Consider the following 26,530-nt stretch of genomic DNA (forward strand, 5'->3'; position numbering starts at 1 on the left):
ACAAAAATGAACACAAAATATACAAAATGATAGATTACGCACAAGATTACAAAGACATAAAAGGATTTAAGAGAACATACAAAAATACTGAAAAAGTCCAATTCATCAGAAGAATATACAAGACTACCAAAATAAAAAAACCAAACCAGTATACAAATGACCAAAAACCACAAAAATGACTACAAAAGTCTGAAAAATGCACAAAACAAACACACAAAAGGACGAGAATAGACAAAATGACTACCAAACTAAAAGAAAATATGACACAAAACTGTTTCTTCCTGTATTAATGCTCACATTGGTCATTATGCTAAAAACTTTTGTTAATATTGATAATGTTGCCCTCAGACCACACAATCACATTTTAGACACATTTAAAGGTTTCCTACAGTAACCAGAAGAGGGCGACATTACAACACCATTCCTGAGACCAGAACCACTGCTATAGAGGACTTTACATTCCCAGTAGACAGCGATATTTGATGCTGAGGTCAGATATTCCCAGTGGCTCAGCTGTGTAAACAAACGAGTGAAAAGAAGGAAAGTTTGAGAATCCAAACAAAGAGCGAGTTCGTCTCCTGCTGTGAGCAGCTGACCAACCAGAAAAACATCAACAGAGCTTCAAACTAATGATTTGTCACTGTTGTTATTCTGAGAACCAATCGCTGTTTACAAAACTGAGAAATATACACAAAAAAAAAAAAAACCCTAATAAAACTTGTGTTTACTGTGTTCAGACATTTATCTAGAGCTGCACAACGATGTGCAGAGCAGCAGGACACGCAGAGCAGGACCCCTCCAGGACCAATAATCAAACACTATTTTAAGTGTATGATACAAATGTGCATTTATTAACATGAAATAAAAACAATCTTATGATAGAAAACTAGCTAACAGCTAAAGATTTTACCATCATGAAGGCATCTTATCGACGAATTATTAATTATTAAAAGGCAATGATAAAAATCACAGCATGAAATAAACAGTTAAAATATTATTTTTTAATTAGAAATGATTTCCATTTCAAACAGCATTAAGACAGTTTCAGTGACACATCAAAAATTAATACGATAAAAAATTATATTAAATCCTAAACATTGTTCATGTAACTCCTCAGATGCGTAACACTCAGATTTCAGCTCAGAAACACTAAGAATGAACCAAAATGGTCCAAAATGGTTCCTACAAAAGTATCAAATACAGACGTTTCCAGATGCCGCTTGTAATTTGACACAGTCAGCACAAATTAAAGTGCGGCAGAGACAAGGTGAAGGCAGGAGGTGATTGTCCCACATGATCGTGAAGGCCGTCCTTTTGGAAATGGCACAAAAGTGAAGTTTGTAACACACGGGGAGTGTTTACATTGCTAAAGCACAGCAGCAGGACGAGGTGTGTGTGTTTCATATCACTGACACGTGAGTAACTGACGGCTCACGCTCCTTTTCTGTCTCGTACGAGTAAAACACTACGAGTGTTATGCTTTCACACCGTTGGACAGCGGCTGTGCCTCCGAGTCCGCCTCCACGGGCCTGAGCTCAGTGGGCGTGGCCTGGCTGTCAGCCCCGCCTCCTCCCCGCGGTCGGTTTCTGCAGTGACGGAAAATGACCACGGCTGCGCAGCCCAGGTAGACAACGGTGAGGATGGTGAAGTAGAGCACGTACACCAGGAACTGTGGAGAGAGCGGGTGCAAAGGGAAGGTCACAGGGATGCACGGAGATTCACGAAGCACCGCCTCCATCTTCTGCATGCTCCACCTTTTTTTCTAAGTTTTTACAGCTTTTTAATCACATTTTCTTTAATATGGCTTTATCTATTACTACAGCGCTGTTTATATACAAGACGGAGATCATGCTGCACAACACGGCTGAGCAGGAGGGCAAGGGTTAAACGGGGAATGAGTCTGGGAGGAGATTCAAGTGTCTTAAAGGGATCCTCCTCTGATTTAAAGTCACCATCCAATGTGAACATTTTTCAATCCAAGTAAAAAGCTCTTTTTCTCTACTGCGTACGACAGAGGGAGATTTTAAAATCAAATTACTGTTGTAGTTTTTACTGCTGATTTCAAATGTTTGTACTGCTGATTTTTAAACTGTTGAATACTTTCTGTTTAATCATGTAAAGCACATTTGACTGTATGAAATGCGCTATACAAATACATCTGCCTGGTCTTTTCACAAATGTGGCCTCAAACCTTTGAAATGTACTTATTAGAAGATCTATGTCGAACAGTTTTGATTAAGTTTTAAAAATGGGACTACTTCACCGTTTTAGAGCCTGTGTTCCGCAGTTAAAAATCACGTGATTGATGACGTCCCCTTAAACAGTGCGCTGACACGCTCTGGTGGCTGAAGTTAGAGTAAATCACGGACTGTTGAAGGACTCCCACCCAGAACGACTCTTATCCTCAGGGTTTGTGTGTCTTCAACAGTCCGTGTTTTACTCGCCAACTTCAGCCACCAGAGCGTGTCAGTGCACTGTTTAAGGGAGATTAAAGGTCCCTTAGGAGAGCTCTTCTCTGGTTCATTTTCTACTACGAAACACAGATTTTTTTTTTTTGGTTGTTATTCTCTTTCTATAAACAAAACAGGTTCACATCGACATCGTTTTTCTGTGACATTTTCTTGAGCTGTCAGTGCTCCGTGCAGGAAGACGCTGCAGAGCGCATCTAAAACAAAAGCGAAAGTGTTGTGCAGCAACACTGAAATGTCACATTATAGCTGTTTCCTATTGGTTGAGAAGAAGGCAGCCATTGTCCAATCATAATGTCCACATATAGCGGGAATTTTGTTTTCAAGGGACAGGTAAACAGAGAGTGTGAGTTGAGAGATTTGAGATTATAGTGATTATTACTGTGATTTGACTGTTTAGTTAATGTGTAGTGAGTGAGATTAGTGTGTAGTGTTGTGTCTAGTATATTTATTGTTTTATATCAACACAATGAGGCACAAATAATTTGCCTTTCCCTGTATTTGTGATTCATACTTTTATGTAAATAGTTGTACAAAATCGCCTGAGACATTGCTTGCATTTCACTGTAAATAGCTATATATAACTGTTTTTTTATTCATTTATATATACATTTTTGAAATATAGGGTTTAGATTTGCTATACAAGAAATAAAAACGATTTGTTAAAAATGTTTGTGACTTTTATTGTTTAAAAAAAAAAAAAACCTAACTTTTTCCCCACTCAAATTTTAGCTTTTATAGTGGTTTTAGATCCACTGTATTAAAAGAGTATGCCATATTAAAGAAAATACTTTGCAGTCATATTTGGGAGGTTCTCCTGAAAAAAATGATACCAAACATGCAAGGTTTATGGATTTCCTTATATGAAATATAAAGGTAAAATCAAACGTGCTGTGTGAGGCGGTGATGTCACTAAAAGCCTCTGAAGTAGGTTAAATGAAACATTTCACAGTTGGAGAAACACGGTTTTAGTCGTACCTGAGATTTCACGTCCAGCCCCAGGCCTCTCTTATCGATGAAGATCAGGTTGAAGATGCTCTTCAGCACCGTCCCCAGGAAGGTGTTGATCCCAAAAACCAGCGCGCACAGTTCCTTAGTGAGGGACGAGGCTATCTGGAAGCTGTGGAGAGGTCACAGTGAAAACACGCCTCGTCGTCATCCTTCTGATTGGTTCATGTACTCGGACGTCATGAATCTTAAACATGTGGTCTTAAATGTTGCACTCACGTGGCGATGGGCACCAGGAACTGGTAGAAGCCTCTGAAAAGGATGTAGGAGAAGTAGCAGATCCAGATGTTGGCAGTGGTGGACATGAGGAGCAGCAGAGCCGCTTGCACCGCCGTGATGACGCCGATCACCAGCTCAGACCACACGTTCCAGCGGATCTTCACGTAGCCCGCCATGAAAGACGTGACCGCACCTGAGGCGGAAGCATCGTCACACACTTTATTGTGCACGTGAAATTGTCACCAATAAAACGAGCAGTTGACTGCTTTAATGAGGCTTCACTTTAACTCTCAGTGACTTTACAGCTGTTGAAAGTGCACTCATTGCAGTTTGAGGCTACGTAATGGCTAAGCTAACCAACAAATTATTACGTAACCTCAGAGCATGTGATATGACAATCCAAACTCTCTTTACCAATGGGAGTCTGAACGGTTCTTTAAAGTCAAACAAAACCTAAATAATAATTGTCCTTTAACTTGTGAAAAAGAACATCATGTACTATTTTACATGCACTAATCGATACCTGCAAGCATTAAATGTAGCGCCCTATGATTTCCACGCTAACGGAATCAACCAATGTAAACAGAATCCACCGTTGAAGACAGAAATTGACAGAATGTGGATGAAACGTCATTATCGTGAGAAAAAGGATGTTATTCTGGGGAAATGTTACCAGTCACCACTCATTCACTGCACTGTTTTGTTGCTCAAAACCTAATTAATAAACCTGTGACATTAGCGCTGCTCTCATACATATTTATATGACATAAATAATCAAAAGGAGCAGTCAATACAAAAAAATTATTTTAACAGGTATTTTGTTGGGATGTAACGATTCACTCAACTCCCAATACGATTCACGATACTGGGTTCACGATACGATTCTCACGATTTATTTTACAAAATACTGTACTATTTTCCTTTTATTTTTCATTATCAAAAGAATCCCTTGATAAACTATTCAAAACAATGCCATTTAACTAAAAATAAATCTTGAATGAAATAAAATAAAGGAATAATACAAATGAAGAAGAAGCCTATTAATTGTATATTCTGGTTCTATAGTAAACAATGCAAAACTGCATGATGGTTATTTTTCTTTTTAAAAGTGCAACTGAAAATGTATTTTGTGCCTTAACAATTGGACTTAAAAACAGTCATTGAACTGATTTACGTCAGATATTTGTTTGGACCAGCAGAGGGCGCTGGTAACCCAGTGGTCCGTTGGCATGCAGATTCTTAAAGTGAAGAAGAAATGCTATGCAAGCAGACAGAGCGAATAGAAAAATGTGACTTTTACAGATATTCAGGTAATATTACAGATATTCTTTCGGTGCTAAAGGGGTAAGGAATCATTTATGAACATGTTTAAGAGTAGAAGGCGGCCAGAAAGAAAGTATTAGCAGATTCCGCCCGCCACCTACACTGCTTGACATGAGAAGTGATAAATATCTGTTTAAAAAAAGTACTGCGATTCAATTTTCAAAGTATCGATGTCAATCGTGATACCTATGAATCGATTAACTGCCTTACGATTAATCGTTACATCCCTAGTATTTTGGTTTAACAAGGGCTTTCTTTTTTTCATCAGATTTTCTCTTGTGTGCACAAGCTGTCGAAGGTCAACACTATATAGTAGTGCAATCAATGCATGTTTTATTATTGCAATTGAATAAATAAATTCATTTTATTGCATAATTCTGACAATCATTAGCCCTCCCTAACTAATTATTAATAATAAATGGCAATAACAGTGCGTTGTGTTTAAATCTAAAGTCTGGTCAATGGTAATGCTGGTTTAAGGCATTGCTTACGAGGAAGATTGTGTCAAGTGGCATTTAGTATTTTTTTTTTTAATTAGAGCAGCTAAGATCGGTTTCTTTACGACTCTTTAGCTCCACACGTGAGAAAAACAACCATCAGACCTCAATAAACAAAGGAAAAGAAGTTGAAGTCTCACTGAGTAATGTGGACGCCGCCTCCACTCCCCCGTTGTAAACATTCTTGTTGTAGATTTGGTTCCACAGGATGTGCACGTTGAACAGCACCAGGTAGTATCCCGTGGAGTTGAACACCCACCACAGGCACCAGAGCCTCATGTTGGGTCTCTTCAACACGTTCTTCAGCTCCATTAGCATCTCCACCAGAACAGTGTGTTTCCATGTGGACGGCGGGGACGGGCTGCCCCCCGCCGCCATGTTCATCTTATCCAGCTCGGTTTTGGCGACGACCACGTTCAGCTCCCTCTGCTCCTGCTGCTTGGTGCGGTTGAAGAACAGCGAGCGTTTGGGCCACGGCAGAACCAGCGACAGCAGCAGCCCGAAGCTGACGAAGCCCAGGGAGATGGCGTTGAGCATGTAGAAGCTGACCTTGCCCACGGAATAGCACAGCTGGCCCAACACGGAGCTGGTGAACACCCCCAACAGGACCGAGGTGCGCGAGTAGCCCGCCACACGCTGGTAGAGCGCCGGGCTGACCAGGGAGAAGATGTAGGAGGAGTAGGCGACCCGGCACGCCATGGTGATGCCATAGAAGAACTCCATGAGCTGCATCTGGAGCAGCGTGTCACCCAGCAGCAGGATGACCCAGATGACCACATGGCTCATGCTCTGGATGATCAGGACCGGTTTGTAGCGCAGCAGGTCCGTGAGCAGGAAGGCTGGCACCAGCATGACCATGTAGGAGTACGTCAGCACCGGAGTGATCTCATTGGTCACCTGGAAACCAACGATGGACATTAGAAAGTATGATCCCAAAAAATATTAAAGTCTAATATTATTGGACTTTATATGTTTGTGCTTGTGTCGTATATACAAGGAGGGAACTGTTCATAACGCTCAGTAATGATTGTCATTTTAATATTCTTTTTTCCATGTCCAAAAACAAATATTTATTTTATTTTGAATCGATTTTCCTTTATATGGCCCGATAGTGATTCAGAAAATCCTAAAATCGTCCATTTACTGTCTTGAAAATCGAATGCAATCTATTTGAATTGATATCCAGCTCTTGCGTTAAATCTACGACGGCCTGTACAGACCAGGCAAAATAAATAAATTGAATTAAGGGAGAAATTTTTAATAACAATCGTCACAAAAAATAAATAAATCGCAATCGTAGATAAATACTTTTTCCCCAGCCCTAACTGATGAAGTTGATGGTTTCTGAGGAGCTGACCCACTTCATTAATGACTGAGTTGAGCTCAGTTTAATATTTAGGGCTGGTTACCCACATACCGTCAGGGTTTCAAAGCCATGACTTATTTAAAAACCAGGCAAACATAATAGTGATAAGCCTGCTGTGTTAAACAACCCATGCTCACAGACCTGCTACAGCGACCTACTTCAGGAGAATGTAGACTTTGACCCCAGACTGATGGATTAGTACGTAAACTGTTAGGAACTCATTGATTCTCCTCAGCAACAAGTGCTGAGTCAATCAGAAACCGGCTTGTTAAAGACGCCAAGGTCACTCACAGCTTAATGTTAAGCTGTAAAATTAACTCCAAGGCTTTGAACACAGAAAGAAGCACTTTCCTCTCACCTCTTTTCTGGTGAAGTTCTTGTCAGAGCTGAGCAGGTACGGGGTGATGAAGGACTCCCCAGGTTTGATGGAGCCCATGAAACCGTAGAAACACAAAAATATCACGGCCCACTTCCACTTCCTGGGATCCTGCACGTCCTCTGGCCGGTCGTCACATGGAGACGGGGCATCCAAAGCAGGCGCTTCCGTGTCTGCTTCCACATGTGCATCATTCTCTTCTTCTGTTTTGTTCCCGCACTCCGTGGTGTCATCTGCAGCCATAATGTCAGGTGGTCGGTTTGCACTCCACAGAGTGAAGCCTCACCATGTGGAGCTCTGATAGATGTGAAAGCTCTCCCCTGTCTCACCACTTCCTCAGAAATGCTGAGTGTTAACTTCTTACAAAAACAAGTAAGGTTGTTAAAATACTACATGCCATCATCTGCGTGCAGGGGAAAGTATTGACCTTTGCCCTCTGCCAGCTGGGACATTGTTGTGGGACATTGTTCACCTAAAAACACAACAACGCAGTCAGTCAGTCACATAGCTCTGATCCTGCAGCTCATGACAGTGAACCAACACCACCACTTGATATAATAAATAACGTGCTGGAGCCTCCACTGTTTTTGCAAACGTGGCCTAAACCCTTTGAAATGTACTCATTAGAAGATCTATGCCTAACAAAACACATTTTGCACCATATTTGTTTTGCCAACTTAAAAAAAAAAAAAAAATGAGACTACTTTATAGTTTTAGAGCCCGTGTTCCATACATCACGAGACCCATTTACCTGTAAAAATCCCATTGTTTCCTCTTGGACTGAAGCATTCAGCCTGCTTCATAGATTATTTATTAACTTTTTGGGTCAAAATGACAATTTGTGCTGCTTTTTGTTGATCTAAATATTCAAAGAAAGTTAAATATGTCAATGTAAACCTCTTTTGTTTACAGAAAGAGAATAAAAACTGAAAATATCTGTGCCCGCAGGGGGCAACAGTTCAAACTCTGCATAAGTTAGTAGACAATGGAGCAGAGAAGAAGAGCTCACCTGAGGGACCTTTCCTGGCTAGTCTATTTTTTTTTTTTTTTTTTAAACACACTTTAATAAAAATGATCAAAAAATAATTCTACAAAAAATAATTAAATAAAGTCCCTGGGGTCACCAGAAATTTGTCATATCAAAATGGGGTCACAACCCAAAAAAAGGTTGGGAACCACTGCACTGTTCTGACATTATGTTAACTTGTTTATTTTCAACTACTTTTTATTATTATTATTATTTACAAAAATACAATTATTTTTTATTCATTTTTCAAAATAAAGCTCGTCTTCTGACCTGCTTTGTAGTATTGTTTGTATCTATTTATAACTAATGTTTCGGGTTCAAAATAAAGCAACACAAATGGATAAATTAGAGGTGCACCAAAAACCACCTCAAAAGACTAAAAAAAAAAAAAGAATAATTCTAAGAAAAATATTATGCGAGTGTAACTGAGCTGTATGTAGTTCTCCACTAAAATAAAATAAAAAATATTTAACACTTGAACATCGTTTTTGTGGTAGTTTTTTTCCCCCAAAATGCAATGCAGTCCAAAGAAATGTCAGTAAATGAACTGCAGGAATACATGTGTTAAGCATTTAAACTACTACTAGATTACACTTTAACACAAATTTATGTACTTTTGCCTCTTGTGAAAGTTAAACAATTCAGTCTCCCACTGAGTTAGCGTGTCAGGGCGACCCGTGGCTGCACACAGGTTAAAAAAACAAACACGTTGCATCTGCTAATGTGCTAATGCTAACGAGCCCCCAGCGGTTTGAGTGACCTAATCAGTCATCATAAAACACAGGTGTTACAGTCACAGCTAGCAATGAGTGCTAACAAAAGATGAAACTCCTAACAAAAGCGCTGGTTCCCTTTCAGCCCGCGGATAAAAAGGAGAAAGCTAACACTGACCGTCAGTACTCACAGACAAAAGACGGAGCAAAAAATAAATATATATATATACATTATCCTCTGTTTAGTCAGAAGTGAACGAGAATGAGCTAAACTCACATACCTCGAGACAGCATGTGAAGCGGTAACCCACATTTGGGACGGCTCGTGGGATTCTAACCGCAACGACTCATGGGAAGTGTAGTTTTGAGTAGTTATAGCTCGCCCCTCCCGTCCCCCCCTTAAAGTAGATTAAAAACAATGTTACACCCCTGTATACTAGAAAAGATGGCTTACAGAAGATTGTAGAAGAATCAAACAATACGTTCTAATAATTATGTGTCATTTATTGACGATCATTGATGAATTTTGATGAATAAAAATAACGAACTACATTTGTTTTATATGTGTTGATAAAAAAATGGATGAATGAAAAAGTGAAAAAGAAAATTAAACTAATAAATTTTTCTACAAGATAGGTAGATTTTTTTTTTTTTTTTTTTTTAGAAAATATTAAAACGATAGTAATAATAGTAATAAAATATATCTAATAAAATGTATTTGCTTTTTTAAAAGCTTTTTTTACGAGATGGACACAAAAAAGGAAAATACGATTAAATAAAAAAAATCAATTAATTAATAACAACTATAATTATATAACAATATTAATAATAAGGTAGATCTGATCAAATGTATCAGATAGATAGATAGATAGATAGATAGATAGATAGATAGATAGATAGATAGATTTGTTGGATAAGTTGGATAAAAGAGACAAACATGTTGCATGTCAAACCTTTTATTATGTGCAGAGCACGGTTAACAAAAGAAAGCTTCTGTAATGTTTTTCAAAACACAAATCAACAACAACGAAAAATTCTCAATGGCTTTAATGATTTGATAAATGACCTATTATTATTGTCTTGAAGTTGTACAAAATTGGTGAACAGCTTCATCCACTAGATGGCAGCACTTCATCAGCACAGTGGTCCAATGAAGTTTTCATTGTTAGTTTCAAATGTTTTTAAAGAAAGGAACACAACATTTACATTGCAGAATAACAGGGTTCTCTACAGGATGGATTTCTGTAACTGAATACACGGTCATAAAGCTCATATTACACAAAGCAAAGCACTTATAATAATAAAAGAATATCACTGTAACAGCGTTGTTGGGGGAAATTGTAGTTGATCACATCATGCTCAAGGCTATCTGGACTTTCAGGGGTTAAGATGTATATCATGGAGCAAAAACCTAACCCACCTTTCCAGGATAGAGAAAGAGGTTGTTCATGGACTAATGGACGTTCAAGTCTAGATTTTTATAAGATAGCCCCATTCCAAAGGGTTCTCTGTGGAGATTAGAACTCTATTCCAAGAAAGCAGGAGAGTGGACTGATGGAGTCATTGTTTTCAAGCATTCAGAGGACCGTTCTGGCACCTTCTGACGTTTGCGAGGTGGACCTGCTGACTCTGAAAACTGACGACTGTTCTCGTCTGCGTTTCCTCTGGAGAAGCGTTTTCAACTTTTTCCTGAACTTCTCTCCGACGAAGGCGTAGAGGAACGGGTTGATGCAGCTGTGCAGCAAAGCTAGGCTGTTGGTCGTGCGCAGAGCGTTATTGACCGCCCTCCGAAACGTGCAGTCAAAGGTCAGAAGTTCCGCCCTCAGCAACGTGTCCACCACCATGGTGATGTGGTACGGCGTCCAGCACAGAAGAAACGCAATCACTACTGCTGTGATCACCCGCATGGCCCGATGCTTCTGGAAACCACGGGTGTGCAGCAGCCTTGTGATGGTGATGCTGTAACAGGCCACCATGACCACCAAGGGGACCAAAAAACCAAAGATATGGCGAAACCCACGTGTGGCGAGTCTCCACATGGTGGAGCTGCCAATATCAAAGGTTTCGGTGCAGATGAGGAAAGATGAGTCTGAATCTAACTGGGTGACGTCGCTAAAAAGTGCTGGCAAGGCTAAAGCCCAACCGACGGCCCACACCGCCACACACAGAACCCTGCTGCACCTTCTATGTCTGGCCCTTCTATTCTCGCTGGCATGCACGATCACGCGATAGCGATCAACGCTGATGCAGGCGAGGAAGATTATGCTGGTGTAGAAGTTAGCTTCCATGATGAGCGTGAGGAGCTTACACATGAAGTCTCCAAAAATCCATCCCAGGACTTGTGATATCGCAAAGAATGGCAGCGTGAGCGCCATGAGTCCGTCAGCTATCGTCAGGTGGAACAAGTAGACGTCGGATGGAGTCAGAGCCTGCGTGCTGGTGCAGATCACCCACCCCACCAGCAGGTTTCCAGGAATTGCCAGAAGGAAGATGGCAAAGAGTAGGACAGACAGTGTCAGCGCCGCTGGAAACTCTGGTCTTTTTAGTTCACATGCTAACGTCTTTGGATTCAAGTCGAGGGTGGAGACCGAGGAGTTGAGGTCGTAGTAGTCTTCTTTGAACACATAAACATAAGACATGTCTGTGGAATGGAAATAAAGTCAAATAAGTTCTTGGAATCAACCAAAGAACTCTACCTCTACATCTATCCTGTGAATCCAAACACTTACCTTCCCCTCGCTCCGTCTACAGCTTCCACAGATGAACTTCCTAACGTACAATATGCACTAACGTACGAAGAGATTAACCAATGTCCGCTTTCGTCCTTTTGTCGGTTTCGTCACATGCAAGAGTCGTTATGAGACACCAATGGGGTCAACACTGCAATAAAGAAGATCCCTTATAGCTTTGCGCTATGGTAGCTCAGTCCCATAGCTTTATTTAAGGCCTACAGTGAATAAATGCATGGGTTACACTTTGGTCCACTTCACTAAACGATTCGAGTTACAAAAAACAATAAAGAATAGACATAAATGTGTCGGTGGTTCTTAAGCAATGTCCTGTGACTCCTGTGTGCCGCAGGGGGTTTCGTAAGCCTACTCAACACCTTCTGGAAATGTTCTCATTCTTTCTGTTGCAAACATCTCTTCCTCCACTTGTTCGTTGTGCTGATGAACAGTAGCTAATAAGCAGCTGCGTTGTCTTCATTTTGCATGGTTGCGATGCCATTTCAACATTTTTTTTTTTTGGAGATAATTTTTACTCCAAGACAAACATCTCGGAGCATGCAGAGAGAAACGATAACCACCTGTGGGTAATAACAGGGCACGGACAAGGACCCCTCCTCTTTTCTGCTAAAGCATCTCCCCCACCTTGCGTTGCCTTCAAAGATTCCTTCCAGTTAAACGTTTAAAAGCCGAGGTACGCGATAATGAGAGCCTTGCATTAGGGGGCATCGTCCTTTCCTGCAGCTGTCAGGCATTTGAAGGCTAATGGCGACATGGTGTCTCCACAGCTGTAAAGGACAGCATTGTGTGACAGTTCCCCAACGAGATGGGCCTGTTCTACTTTTGTAAACACTGTGTGTGTGTGTGTGTGTGTGTGTCAAGTGTGAGTCAACCTTTTAGGATCACTTTAGAATAGGGATGGGTAACTTCAACCACTTCAATCAAAAGTGTGATTATCTGTTCTGAGGGCCACATTATCAACATTCAATCTGAGCATTAACACAGAAAATAACAAAGGATGGATGCATTTGTGTTGTCATTTTGCGTATTTTTGTTGACGTTTCATATATTTTTTTTTAATCAGTTTGTGTATTTTTGTCCTGGTTTTATGTGGTTCTGAAGTTCTTTTGTGTTTTCAGAATTTTTGTTGCCATTTTTTGTGTTTTTGGAGTCGTCTTAAGTATACGCTTTGGGGCCAGCGAACCACCAGTTGCACATGCCTGCCTCAGATATGTAATGAATCAAAGAGGCTAATGTTACATTTTTGGGTATTTTAACTACACTCTAATTACACTAAAAGCTCACATGTTTGTGTCAATTACAGTTAAGTTACTTGGTTGGGAGCAGAACAAACTTACAATATTCCCTGTCTCCGTCAAGGCAAAAGGCTTTATTGTCAATAATAAATCAACATCCACAAGAAAATATGTTCTTTTTGTGAACGTAAAGGCTCCTAAACTTTAAGACTTCTTTATTTATATAGTGTAAAAAGTAGCTTTAGCATTTAGTGAAAAGGGGCGGAACTGACACTATATCTCTTACTAAGAATATGTTTAAAGGAGGACAAAACTGAACTGCCAAATATATCAAAATATATCTATTCAAATATAAAAACAGCCCATAGTAGAGACATGGGCAACCAACTGGAAGCCTAATTTTGTGCGTTCCTCAAAGTAAACAATCAAAACATTTCGAAAAAAAAAGAGAAATATGCACAAAAATAAACCAAAACTTGAAAAACAAAATATGACAACAAAAATACATAAATTATGCAGAGAAATTTACAAAATGACAACAAAAATTCACAAAATGACTGAAAAAACATCGGAATCTACATTTAAAAAAATCCCAAAACACAATAAAATTCACAAAAGTATATAAAATGACAACATTGATACACAAAATGAAGCAAAGTTTGCACAATATGACACACAAAAAAGCAAAAATATTTACAAAAATACACAAAACTACTCCAAAAACACATGAGATGACTACAAAAAAATCACATATGTTCTGTCCTGTGTTAATGCTCAGATCAGGTCATGTCATTATTCAAACTGGGAACATTTATGTGAAAATTGCTCCTTTTTTCATCACCTGACGTCACTTGAGATCAAACCGCTCTGTAATTGGCCCCTGAGCCAAAATGAATTTGACCCCCCTGATCTAGACTCAACACAGTGAGAAACACATATGCAAATCTAACAATAGAAATCGAGTGTTTTTCCTCCCACTGCCATTTTTAAAGGGGTTTCGGTCAAAAGTGAACTTTAAAAGTGGGCTATTGTGTGACTCTCCTCCCATCAGCTCTTTAACAGCCCTTCTATTCATGCCTCATCCACCCACACAAATTGAAGGGTTTCGGTTTATGCATATGTCTGGAATTCTATTTACGGTGCTAAAAGCGTTTTTACAAGTTTAACTGATTACGGCCGGAAGGCGTTATCTAATGTACACACAGTGGACAGGCGTACAGAGAGGTGTAGGTGGAATTCCTGCATGAATACAGTGATAACAGTGGGTGGTGCAGCTCAACCTCAGATAAACCTTTTTCTTATTTCATACATTTCCGTTCACTTAGATTGTAATTCTTCTGCACTGATTTGCTGTCTTCCTAAAAATGCACTTTTTGTTTTCCTATAAGAGGCAGCTCGAAAAGTTTTGATTCATTCAATTAACTTTTTTTGTAGATTTTTATTCACTCAATATCGGTCAGATACCAGCAAAAAAAAAAGAAAAAAGAGTATTAAATTATGTCAGCCTGCATCTATAATCTTTGATATAATATACATTGTTTTTAATGGAATTATTGAGGTTTTTTCAGGGTCTTCTAATTTTTGTTATTTTTTTTCAGTTGTAGAATATTGTTATGTTTGCTGACTATTGTTCTATGTTTGAGTAATATCACAGGATCAAACCTTTTCTAACATTCCACACTCCAAAAAAGGCAACAAAAGTGTCAGTATCACAAACAGTTTTATTGCTAGGTATAGTTTACATAATACAACAGAATTTGTTTTGGTAAATTGGTGAATATATAAATGAAGACAAGAATAACAGTGCAAAAAAAAAAAATATATATATACATAAATAAAAATAAAGAAGTGTACAAAGATGTATACATAAGATTTATGTTGATATTGTATCGAATCAATATTGTTCAAAATCGGTATCAAAAAATTAAAGCAATAAACAATAAACAAGGTATAAAACAGTGAAAATAAGAACGGAGCTAAACAGATATGGACAGAAGCACTCATACTAAGGGTGTAAGAAAAAAATAGATTTGGTGATATATCGCAATATTTCACAGCCCGATTATCTTCGTATCGTTCCAAAAGATGTCCAAACTGAGTAAGTTATTATGTTTTGTTTTAAAATGATCAACGGACATTGTGAAACTGCAAAAAATGAAATGTTCAGACAACAATCAAATAATGCATCACATCATAGCAGACCAACTAGATTAAATGTAATGCACCGAATTACATTTGGTTATTTCCTCAGTTTTAGAGTTAAAAAAGTACGAAAAAACTAGTAACTTTTACTTTGAGTACTATCTAATCTGTTTTCTTATGTATGACTTTCTTGGACTTGAGTACAATTTTAATCAAGTAAAAGTACTTCTACTTGAGTAGGATATATCAGTACTCTTTACACCTCTCTATATCGGGATATATCGCATCGGGACATGCAAATCGTGAATTGTATCGTCATCTTAATAGCAATGCACACCTCTAACTCATACACTATTTAATATATATATATATATATATATATATATATATATATATATATATATATATATATGTAAATACTGAGGGCTCAATGAATGAAAAATAGTCAAGAAAGAAATCTTCAACAGGGTTTTTGTACAGGCAGATTCGTAGGCAGCTATCCCGCCTGGGTCCTCGGTGTGAAGCTACGCGGAAGCAGCTTTTGAGGGGAAGCGCTTTGCTCTGTTAGAGGAAGAAGAAGGGAAAAAAACAGCAGTTTGACACAAAGCGGACATTTACTCAAAGCACCGCGTCTCCTTCACCATGATCCTGCTAGAAATCAACAACCGCATTATAGAAGAGACGCTGACGCTCAAGTTTGACAGTGCATCCAACGGGTGAGGGATCATTGTTACACCTGGCTAACGCCGCTAACGGCTGTTAGCGTCCAATTGGAGATGATGTCTGCGATAAAACACTCGGGCTAAGACTTGCATGCTGCGTGTTTGCATTCAGGACACCGCGTAATTCAGGCAGAATGTCAAAAGTAGACGGAATCAGGGGAAGAAGTGGGCTGAATCCGATTTTTTACGCCCGCTGTTGCTGCTTTGCCTCCAGCTGGGGTGTGTCTGCTCGGCCGGTGTTGTGGCAAAAATGGTAACCCTGCTTATCTCGTTCCTTCCCGGCAGATGGCCCACGCTTACAGAAGGAATTTAAGCTATTTTATAATGAATTGTGATCTTTAAAGTTGTACGATTACACATCTTCCAACGCATTAGTTATTAAAATTTAGATCGCTAATATTCGTGCGACACATTTGATTATTTGAGAAGGTTTTTGTATCGAATTTTCTAACACATATTTACTCAAGTCATGTCAACACAACTGCTGTCACCGCTACGTCATGCATTCCGATCAATGGCCTCCTGCAGCTTCTCTGCTCGTTTATTTGTGACACATCAGCTAATCATAGCCCTTGATCTGCGACTTCCGCATTCCTGTCGTGAAGCAGGGCCGAGCCCGTGTTGTGGACGCTGCATGGACTTGTTCATGGTGGAGCATCCATCCACTTTACAGCTGAAATGTGATCACCTAACCATGAGAAAAGAATGTCAGCTATATGCAAAGCTGGATGGTGTACTGTGTAGCCCCTTTGCCTAAAAAAAACTACTTTTAAATCAAATCCCATGTTCTTAAATAATAATAAACAAAAATTGGCAAAATAATGATGCCCTTAACTAAGAAGTTATGTAATTTCATCAGTAAAAGATCCATTTAGCTGCTGATTGCTCACATTGGACTGTTCATTTTTGAATAATTAATTCATTCATACAGTAAGGATAACACTTTATCACTTTAATGGATTCTAGACTAATTATCTTCACCATTTGTCCTTCACAGAACCAAACCAGAGGCTGTCGAAGTCACGTTTGCAGGTGAGTGTGAGAAGAAATGACTAAATAAATATGTGAATGTTAAAATTCTTGGCCAAAACCGAAATAAACGATTATTGCTATTGCATTCATGGGTAAAAATGTGCACTAACCCTTACTAAAATGAAAACATTGCAATTGTATAAATTAATATTAATGCTTCGAAGAATAAATCTATTCAAAATATGAAAATATTTATTTAGCAGTGACATTCCAACAATGCACAATATAAAATAATCATGTTTAACCACTGGTGTTGCGTGGGAAATTATTCAGTTTCACATAATAGGTCTAAAAAACATTTTTGAAAATAAACACTTAACATTTAACAAAACAGAGCAAAATTGAATTATTAAATTGTATTATACATGTATTTATTATTATTAATAATAATAATAATAATAATAATAATAAATGTATTTGTGTGTGTGTATATGTATATATATATATATATAATGTAAAAAAAAATACATTATATAAAACAAAACAATATTTAACAGAATAAAGTTCATGACATTTTTTATTTGAAAAAATAAATTATTCGTTTATTTATTTTTTTCCGTTGTTCATTTGATTCCTATTAAAACATTTATAAGAATGACTTCACATGGTTAAATGTGCTTTTTATTAGAAAGAAGAAATATGAAAGATCATAGAAACTGTTTTCTTTATTTGATTCCTATTCAAGACACTTTGATAAGAATGAAAAACTCTACATTAAATAATTATGTACAAGTCTATAACTGACTGGGCTGCTGAAAGAGAGTCAAATTAAATATGTTTTCTTATTGATTTCTTAGTGCTTTGAATACACCGTACATTATTTCTTGTGCACACTGGTTTAAGCCCACCCAAGTAATGATCATATCGTCGTGATGTATAACTTCCTCTCGCACATATAACTTCATTTTTTGCAAGATGAAGAAGAAAAGGAAGATGGAGGAAAAAAAGAAGATAACTAATATTCTAAGTCAATGGCGTGATCTTTGGCCCACACACTCCAACCTTGTCATGTGTGTGTTTGACAGATTTCGATGGCGTCCTGTACCACATCTCCAACCCCAACGGGGACAAGACCAAAGTGATGGTCAGCATCTCGCTCAAGTTCTACAAGGAGCTGCAGGAGCACGGCGCTGACGAGGTATGCGACGCAAGATGGAAATGATTTAAATCTGCTGCATCATTCAGGAAATCAAAGCTAGTGAATCATAAAAAGCTGCACAACAAGGTGTGGCGAGTCGTCCGTCTCCCAGAAAGATAATTCTGGGTTAAATTTGCTAATGCAAAATGCCAAACAGGCTAAAGTAGAATCACAATGCTTTAAGAATGGTTTAAAAAAAAAAAACGTGTGCGTGTATCACAAACATGGGCAACGAGCGGCCCCAAAAGTAAATGCACAAAATGACAGCAAAAAAATTCATGAAATTATTACAGAAACACAAATTAACAGAGAAATACACAAAAAACTACACAAATACATAAAAGAACAACAAAATACACAGATAAAACATACAAACAAACTGAGAATTAGGCGAAAAGGACAACAAAAATGCACAAAAGGACACAAAAAGAGAAAAAATGCACAATGGAAATGGACAAAAATACATATAAGAACAAAAATATATAAAAGGACAACAAATGACACAAATGGAGAAAACATACAGAATGGGACAACAAAAATCCAAGAACAGCATACAGACCAAAAATATACACAAAACGACTCAAAAAAGATGTACTGGAAAAATACACAAAAGAACAACAAAATACACAAAAGATGTAGCAAAAAATATATACACAATGGGACTGGGACATTTAATAACCAACAGCTGCACAAAATGTGCCACTTTAGTCTTTTTCTCCTCTAAGGGACAGCACGTGTGAGTGAGTTCTAGTGTGGCTTCTTATGCTGCTTTTATGCTGTTCTGAGAAGGTAACGACTCCTAAAACAAGTATTCTAATAAAAAAATTTTTTAGTCATTTTCTATATTGATAAAATAGGAAACTTGATCTATCTTGAATCAACAGTTTATTTTGGACTTTGATGGGATTACATTTAAGAACTTAATATTTTAGAAGTGATTAATGCTTGGCCTTATTTAAATACGGTTTAATCCGACTCTTTACGCATTTAGCTTTGAGTCTGAGAGGGTTTGTAGACGAGCCGTAGCACAGCGAGCAGCAGGTAGCACACAGTGAGCAGCAGATAACAGAGTGAGCAGCACACCTTTGCACTCTACACTAACGACACGTGTGCACACCTACAACGTTTCCATGTAAGGAAGAAACAGCTGCTCAGGCCTCTGCCAGAAACAGGAAGTGAGCTTGTGTGACTCGCCTCGGGGAGAAAAGCGCTGACTGCGATCAGTTACTTCTGTGTGTGTGTGGTTTGGCAACACGCCAGCCCTCTATCTTCCACTTACTGAGAATCCAGAGCTTTGTTGTGTCGATGCGGCACGTTGAACTTGAGTGAAGTCATCTCGTGGTCAAATCCCCTCCTGTTAGGGACGTTTCCTCCACTCCTTAGTGACTGGTATCCATTACACCAGAGCTGCACACACGGCCTGTTTGAGCTCATTGTGCAATGTTTGTTGTTAGCAAATCCTCACGTCTAACAGGAAGGTTTTGACATGCAGGAAACATCTGAAATGTGTGTTTGTTCCTCTTTAAAACTTTAATTGAGTCTCAATTTTTTATTTTTAGCTCCTGAAGAGGGTGTACGGCAGTTTCCTGGTTTCGACTGAGCCTGGTAAGTTCACTGACAACACGGAACCTCTACGTGCAGACTGAAATGTCAGCGTTTAACCTCAATGTGGCCTTTTAGAGCAGGGATTCTCAACCTTTGGGGTCACCAGATGCCTTCAAGGAACTAAGAATATATTTTTTAACACATTGAGCTCATTTTGCTTATTTTTACCCTTTTTTGCAACTACATCAAATTTGCCATATTTTTGCTCCTTTTAATGCATTTTTGCTACATTACTCCCATTTCTGCCACTTCTAAATCAAATTTCAATGCCTTCTCTGCACATTCTTTTTCGCATTGATGGGTCATTTGATCTTTATACCTATAAAGCCCACAGAGGGGTCATTTGAACTGAAGGTTTTCACCTAACACCTTCTCCTAAGCTGCAAACAGACGCTTTTGTTATGTAAACAAGGCACCACAGGAGGGAAATTCACTTTTTTTTTCAGTTGTTGTTGAGGTTTATTGATGAAGTGTGTGTGACATGGTGGTATCCTCAGTCTCAACCATGCCGTGCATGCTGCTGAGAACGTAGACGGTCTTCTTCCCTTTGGGCGCATACACTGTCAAGCGTGGCACCAGCGGTTGAAAACACCTAATAGATAAGATCAATTGTTGTTTTCAGCAGGTGTTGATGAAAAAAAGACCTGCATCATACCTGAGTGGTGAATTGAATGCGGTCCGTCTGTCTAGTTGACAGAGGAATTTTCCTGCGAATTTGGTTAACTGTGCCAAGGATGGCGGTTTTCTGGCAAAGCAGTCGCATGATGTCTTGGAAGCGGTTTCGGGACATACTTGCAATGATCCGTGGGTTTCGCAGTTTGCTTTAACGCAGTGAACCATGGTCAACCCCCGTAACATGATGACAGCAATACATGCCATTAGTTCAGGCAGGGCCATGAACCAATCCACTTGCTCTGTTTGCCGTGCATGCTGAATAATCCATTCTTGAATGCTACGAAGCATGTAAAGACTGATAGAACAGAGAAAGCTCTGGAGGCGACTCCCGATACTTCTTCTTGACTCATCCATTGGCTCTCCATGTGCGTCGTAAGGTTCTATTGGGGTGAAATGGAGACATGTCCCCACCTGTTCTTCACGCCACACTGTGCCATCTTTCGCCGTCTCTGTCGACTCACTCCCCAACCGAGCTCTCTTTTGTGGTAGAGGAGCAGTCTCCTCATCTGCAGTGTGAACAAATTGAAATTATGAGCAATGGGAAAGTCAAATGATATCAGATGGCAGTGAATGTAGAAAAACATAGAAAATACAAAGAAGGCAGAGTGGATGTTTCAGTCACTCCACTCTGCCTTTTTTGTGATTTCCACTTTCTTGTTTGAAATGAAATAGGAAATAATATGAAATGAAAATAGGATGTTTATGAAATCTAACCTGAAGACAGCTCAGAGTCCGTATCCGGCTGAAGGTTTATGTCTTCTCCATCCGAGTCACAAGGGTTTGCTTCATTCAGGATCATTTCCGATGCCTGTTGGGTGTTCAGTCTTCTTTGCGTCTTTGTTTTAGCTTTAGCAGCTAACTCATCATTTCTACTTTGGAGACCTAATGCGGAAGTACTGAGCCATAGCGAGAGTGTGAAAAGGCTTGTAAGGTGTGGAAAAATTCCTTTTCTACCTCCATGTTTGGAGTCAGTCTCCCATGTACCCCTCCCCTGCTGAGTCCTCCAGCAATGGTCACATTGCTTCATTTACAAATGAAAGGATGCTGACCCATTGCCAGGACCTGAGAGGGAGTCTGGAAAATCCTCTGATTCTAGTGTTAAGACATTTTCGGCACTTATAAACCCTTTCCAACACTTTTTCACCTCAAGTTGTGGATGTTGACCCAAAAACCTCTTTTTGCCATATTTCTTGCTTTTTTTTGCCAATTTGACCACATTCATGATTTGTCATGCCTGTTATTTGCCAGTTTAAACTAATTGTTTCAATATTGATACTTTAAACCTTCTTTTTTTTTTTTTTTTTAAACCACTTTTTCTGTCTGTTTTTGGCCACTCTAAATTACAATTTTTATTTTTGGTCACATTTTACCCATTTTAAACCATGAACATGTGTAGGTCATGTTCACCATCGTTCTGATCGTTTTTCTCTCAGGCTACAACGTGTCCCTCCTTTACGACCTTGACGCCCTGCCGGCCAACAAAGAAGAGGTGGTGCACCAGGCGGGGATGCTGAAGAGGAACTGCTTTGCTTCTGTGTTTGAGAAGTACTTCAAGTTCCAGGAGGAGGGCAAAGAGGGGGAGCAGAGGGCCGTGGTCCACTACAGGGACGACGAGTCCATGTACGACCTTTCTTTATACCGTCTTCGGAGGTAACTCTCATCCCTCTGAAGGTCTGACGTGCTGTCATCCTGTGGTTTTCAGGTATTTGGAGGCCAAGAAGGACAGAGTGACGGTGGTATTCAGCACGGTGTTCAAAGACGACGACGACGTCATCATCGGAAAAGTTTTCATGCAGGTACGTGAGGCCTGTTAGAGCCCGATTTGTAACAATGACCCGAATTGTTATTAAAAAAAGATGTCATAAAACCCAAAATGTAATAACTGGTCAATAATGTAACAATTTGGGTCTTGTTACGTTTTTGGGTAGTTTTTTAGTGCTAAATAAATAAATGGGTTCACACAGGAGTTTAAAGAGGGTCGGAGAGCCAGCCACACGGCCCCACAGGTGCTGTTCAGCCACAGGGAGCCTCCTCTGGAGCTCAAGGACACGGACGCTGCCGTCGGGGACAACATCGGTTACATCACCTTTGGTCAGCGCCGTCAGACGTCCTACGCTAAGCTAACCCTGTAACTCCCCAAACTCACTCTCGTTTCTCGTTCCAGTTCTGTTCCCCCGTCACACCAACGCTAACGCCAGAGACAACACCATCAACCTCATCCACACCTTCAGGGACTACCTGCACTACCACATAAAGTGCTCTAAGGTGAGGCCTTCACGCACGATCTGTCCAACAGTATCCCAACGCCACAAACCAGCTGCTCTGGAATTACTAGGGATGATTGTAAGGACATTAAAGGTGTGAGAAAAAAATAGATTCTGTGATTTATCGCAATATTTCACAGCATGATTATTATATCGATCCAAAAAATGTCCAAATCAAACACACGCACACACACTGATAGTAAAACGCACACGTTAAGAAAAATATGTAAATTCCAAGCCAGGAACATAAGCAAACATAAGCAAACTTTACTTTAAAAAAATATGTATTTTTGTTCAACTTTGCATGGTGATAAATTAAGAAATGTGCAGTTTATTTAGGTTTAAGAGTTCAGTTTGTAACAAGGTTATAAGAAAAAAATATATTTAAGAAAAAAATTGAATAAATTTGAATAAAGGGAAGGTGAATCTGTATTTTGACCCCTCCCCCCAAAAAACAAGATTTTTAAAATTGTATTCATTTTTTAATCTGCAGTAGAACTGTTGGCTGAGTGTATCCTCACACCACCAGTAATTACACAGTCAACGGGTTTCACCACAACAGAAAGTCCAGCGTAGGTGAGATCAAACATTCTCCCACCCTCAGCGGTCTCACTGGTTTCCAGGACGATGCTCGTATACACACAGACAACATTCCTGTCACGAGTCTTAAGCCCTAATCAGCTGCGTCCCTGCGATGACTCACACGTCAGGGACTTGTAAACGTAATCAAACGTTTGTGGTGTCAGACAGCGCGGAGTCGGAGGCACAACAATGCTGGACGTCCTTTTAAGATTTATGTGAGTAGTAATTATTCTTCCCGTGGGACTTTCTGTGTTCCGCAGGCTTACATTCACACACGCATGAGGGCCAAAACGACAGATTTCCTCAAGGTGCTGAACCGCGCTCGACCCGACGCTGAGAAGAAGGAGATGAAGACCATCTCGTGAGTCACAGTGGGCCAGTTATCAGAGCTGATTAAAAGTTTTATTGCTCTGCAGTGTTTGTCCTGAAGCTGTGGTCGGTGTCAACCAGTCTGGTGACACATGATCCTTGAATTTAATCAGACAGTATTTCCTGTCTGATTGTGTGTGGGTGTCTTTGAATAAAGACAACCTTTTATTTAGAAAATGACTGGATTCAAATGATCTGTGTGCAGCCCGTGACCCCCAAAATAAATGTGCCAGAGACAGGGGACCCCCCACTGTACCATAGTTAGCAAAATGATGGTCCGTTGTTTTATGAATCTGTGATTACTTTTATTAATTTATTTATCTGAATAATATCCACTGTTATCCAGGGAGCTTATTATTAGTTGTGCCATAGTATATAGTCATCTTAAAGATGTAAATCCATGTTTTAATCAGAATAAAGTAGGTTAAAAGTGACCAAAAATAGTGGAAAACATGGTGAAATGGAATTTAAAAAATCACAGAAATTGGTTAAAAGTTACAAATGAGAGTGGGCAAAAATGGACGTGAAATGGGTTCAAATTGTCAATATTGGAACAGTTGGTTTAATCTAGCAAATACTGGGTCAACATATGCAACACTAGGTGGGAAAAGTGGTGGAAAGGGTTTATAAGTGTCAAAAATGTCTTGAAAGTAGAAAAATGTGCAGAAAAGACATTGAAATTTGATGGAAAAGTGGCAGAAATGGGAGTAAAGTAGTAGAAATGCATTAAAAAAGCAAAAATGTCAAGAAAAAGTGATGGGTTAAAGTATTTGTCAGATGCCTTCAAGAAACAAAGAATAATTTTTATTTTTAACAGTTTCACTCCATTTTTGCTCATTTGTAAACTTTTTCTGTAACTACACCAAACTTGCCATATTTTAACCTATTTTCATCACTTTTTCTTGCCATATTTTTGCTCCTTTTAATGCATTGCTGCGACATTACTCCCATTTCTGCCACTTCATCAAATTTCGATGCACATTTTTTCCACTTTCAAGACATTTTCGGCCTTTCCACCATTTTTCCCACCTAAAGGTGCACATGTGACCCATTATTGATACTTTTAACCTCCTTTTTTTCTTCACATTTTGTGTAATTTTTTTTGCCAATTTATCCACATTCGCTGTTTGTAATGGCCATTATTTGCCAGTTTAAACTAAATTTCCCTACATTTTAAAATTCGATTACCCACAATTTGCAACTTTTGACCAATTTCTGTGGTTTTAAAATCCCATTTCACCACCTTTTCCATCATTTTTGGTCACTTTTAACCCATTTTATTTCTGATTAAAACAAGGATTTACATCTTTAAGATGATTATATACTATGGCGCAAATAATAATAAACTTAATGTTTAGCAGTGGATATTGTTTAGATAAATAAACAAATGTGGTTATCACAGATTCATAGAGCAATGACCTGCCTTTCTGTCTCTGAGGTGTGTTTGTTTGCACTCATTTTAACTTTACTGTCGTGTCATCCAGGAAGATTCCTCTGTGGGAGCTTGTTTCCGTTGGTAATATCAAATGTAAACAGCATTAAAGTGCAGGATTCATCTAACTTTTATGATTTACTTTCTTTGGTTCAGTCTAAAGAAAGAGTCTAACCTGTTTCTTTTTCTCGTCCTCAGTGGAAAAACCTTCTCCCGCTGACGCAGACCCACCGCCTGATATTTCCAAACTCCTGCCCCGCCCACTCCCCCGTGGACACGCCCAAACACAGAGACTCGCATTGGACTGGACAAAACGCCCGCACCGCCCCACTCGGACCCCCCAAAACCCTGTCCGACTGTCGTTTCTTTTTGTTCTGTTGTTTGGAAATGATAAAGCAATGATGAAAGTCAATGTGAGAAGATAATTAGAGCGGGAGGGGGGGAGGGCCTTCCTTGCTTTGCATAGTTGAAGAGAATTATTAGTCCTATATAAATATATATATGAAACAAAGAAATTTTTTGATACGAGATCTTTTACTCCATTTGGTACTCTTGCTTGTCCTTCACCACATGCAGAATCCAGTATAATGGATGTCGGCCCCTCCCTCTCTGTGTTTTCATGTCATCTGTACCATTCTCAATTAAGAAATAAAAAACGACATCAATCTTTTTAAAACTTCTCTGTCTACAGTCATTCTACCTACTGATACGTGTGTGTTTATCTCTCCTTTTATCCTCACATTAACACATTTTCATTTAAACATTTTTCTTAGTTTATTTATTTTTTGGTGGTTTTTTTGTGTGTGAGGAATTTTACAAGTTGGAAAATTCACTCATTTGTGAACCATGAAATATAAGAATATGATAGAACATTCAAAACATGATATTTTTATGCTTAGTCAATTGGACCCATCAAATTAGAAGTCGTGAAATATGAAGCAAAAAAAGAATTTTATGAATAATTAACACTGAATTGGGGTCAAATTGACCCAGAGGATAATATGAGGGTTAAGTAGCTGAAAATTACATCACATCTGAGTCAGGTGGCAGCAAAAAATAATAAAAATAAACTATTGACGACTTGACGTGTTTATTGGTGATGTTGTCTATCATTCTAGCAAAATCATGCTTTTCAGAGACAACAGCAGATTGTGAACTGATACCTTGGACCTCATGGATGGTACAACGAAAAACCAACTCATTATTAAATCAAAATTATTATTTTTTTACAACTTTAACAAAAAAGCTTAAGTTAAGAAATATTTTAATTTTAAGGTGTGGCGATAAAACACTGTCTAAAAGTCAGACTCATCAATAAAAAATTAACTATTTATAATCACTTTATATGAATATTATTACATTATTCAGTTTTTTGTATTGTGAATACGTAATGATAACTCAGGGGTCTGCAACCTTTACTCTTAAAGGAGCCATTTTGCTTAATCTGACCTGGATTAAAGACCTTCTGGAGCTGAAAAATACCTTTCTCAATGAAGACAATACAGTTTATAAAATTCTATACAGTTAAAATAATATCGAATAATTTTACGAGTTATTGAATTTGATGAGCTACAAAAATAAGCTTGAATT

At 38.8% G+C, this 26,530-nt stretch overlaps 3 protein-coding genes across 4 annotated transcripts; 1 reads left to right on the forward strand and 2 right to left on the reverse strand.

The window, feature by feature from the left end:
- Positions 1 to 986: 986 nt before the first annotated feature.
- Positions 987 to 9,361, reverse strand: slc19a1 (solute carrier family 19 member 1). The gene is made up of 6 exons (XM_028469525.1): positions 9,279 to 9,361; positions 7,240 to 7,729; positions 5,656 to 6,412; positions 3,696 to 3,888; positions 3,447 to 3,588; positions 987 to 1,669 (listed from the first exon to the last, which is right to left on the reverse strand). Exons 2-6 carry the CDS (start codon positions 7,498 to 7,500, stop codon positions 1,475 to 1,477), a joined length of 1,548 nt encoding a protein of 515 aa, XP_028325326.1. The 5' UTR covers positions 7,501 to 7,729; positions 9,279 to 9,361; the 3' UTR covers positions 987 to 1,474.
- A 951-nt stretch (positions 9,362 to 10,312) lies between these two features.
- LOC114477394 (C-X-C chemokine receptor type 2-like) lies at positions 10,313 to 11,636 on the reverse strand. Its single transcript, XM_028469656.1, has one exon. The coding sequence runs from the start codon at positions 11,634 to 11,636 to the stop codon at positions 10,575 to 10,577; it is 1,062 nt and encodes a 353-aa protein (XP_028325457.1). The 3' UTR covers positions 10,313 to 10,574.
- A 3,998-nt stretch (positions 11,637 to 15,634) lies between these two features.
- On the forward strand, positions 15,635 to 25,442 carry arpc2 (actin related protein 2/3 complex, subunit 2). 2 transcript variants are annotated; one of them, XM_028469695.1, is made up of 10 exons: positions 15,635 to 15,837; positions 16,841 to 16,875; positions 17,901 to 18,013; positions 19,573 to 19,618; positions 21,727 to 21,918; positions 22,001 to 22,089; positions 22,258 to 22,384; positions 22,458 to 22,558; positions 23,400 to 23,500; positions 25,139 to 25,442. In XM_028469695.1, exons 1-10 carry the CDS (start codon positions 15,764 to 15,766, stop codon positions 25,158 to 25,160), a joined length of 900 nt encoding a protein of 299 aa, XP_028325496.1. In that variant the 5' UTR covers positions 15,635 to 15,763; the 3' UTR covers positions 25,161 to 25,442. The 2 variants fall into 2 exon arrangements, with proteins under 2 accessions (XP_028325496.1, XP_028325487.1); XM_028469686.1 differs by having other exon boundaries at positions 21,727 to 21,913; positions 21,996 to 22,089.
- Positions 25,443 to 26,530: the final 1,088 nt, after the last annotated feature.

Source organism: Gouania willdenowi, chromosome 2, assembly GCF_900634775.1.
Source record: "Gouania willdenowi chromosome 2, fGouWil2.1, whole genome shotgun sequence".
In the NCBI taxonomy this organism is placed as follows: Eukaryota; Metazoa; Chordata; class Actinopteri; order Blenniiformes; family Gobiesocidae; genus Gouania; species Gouania willdenowi.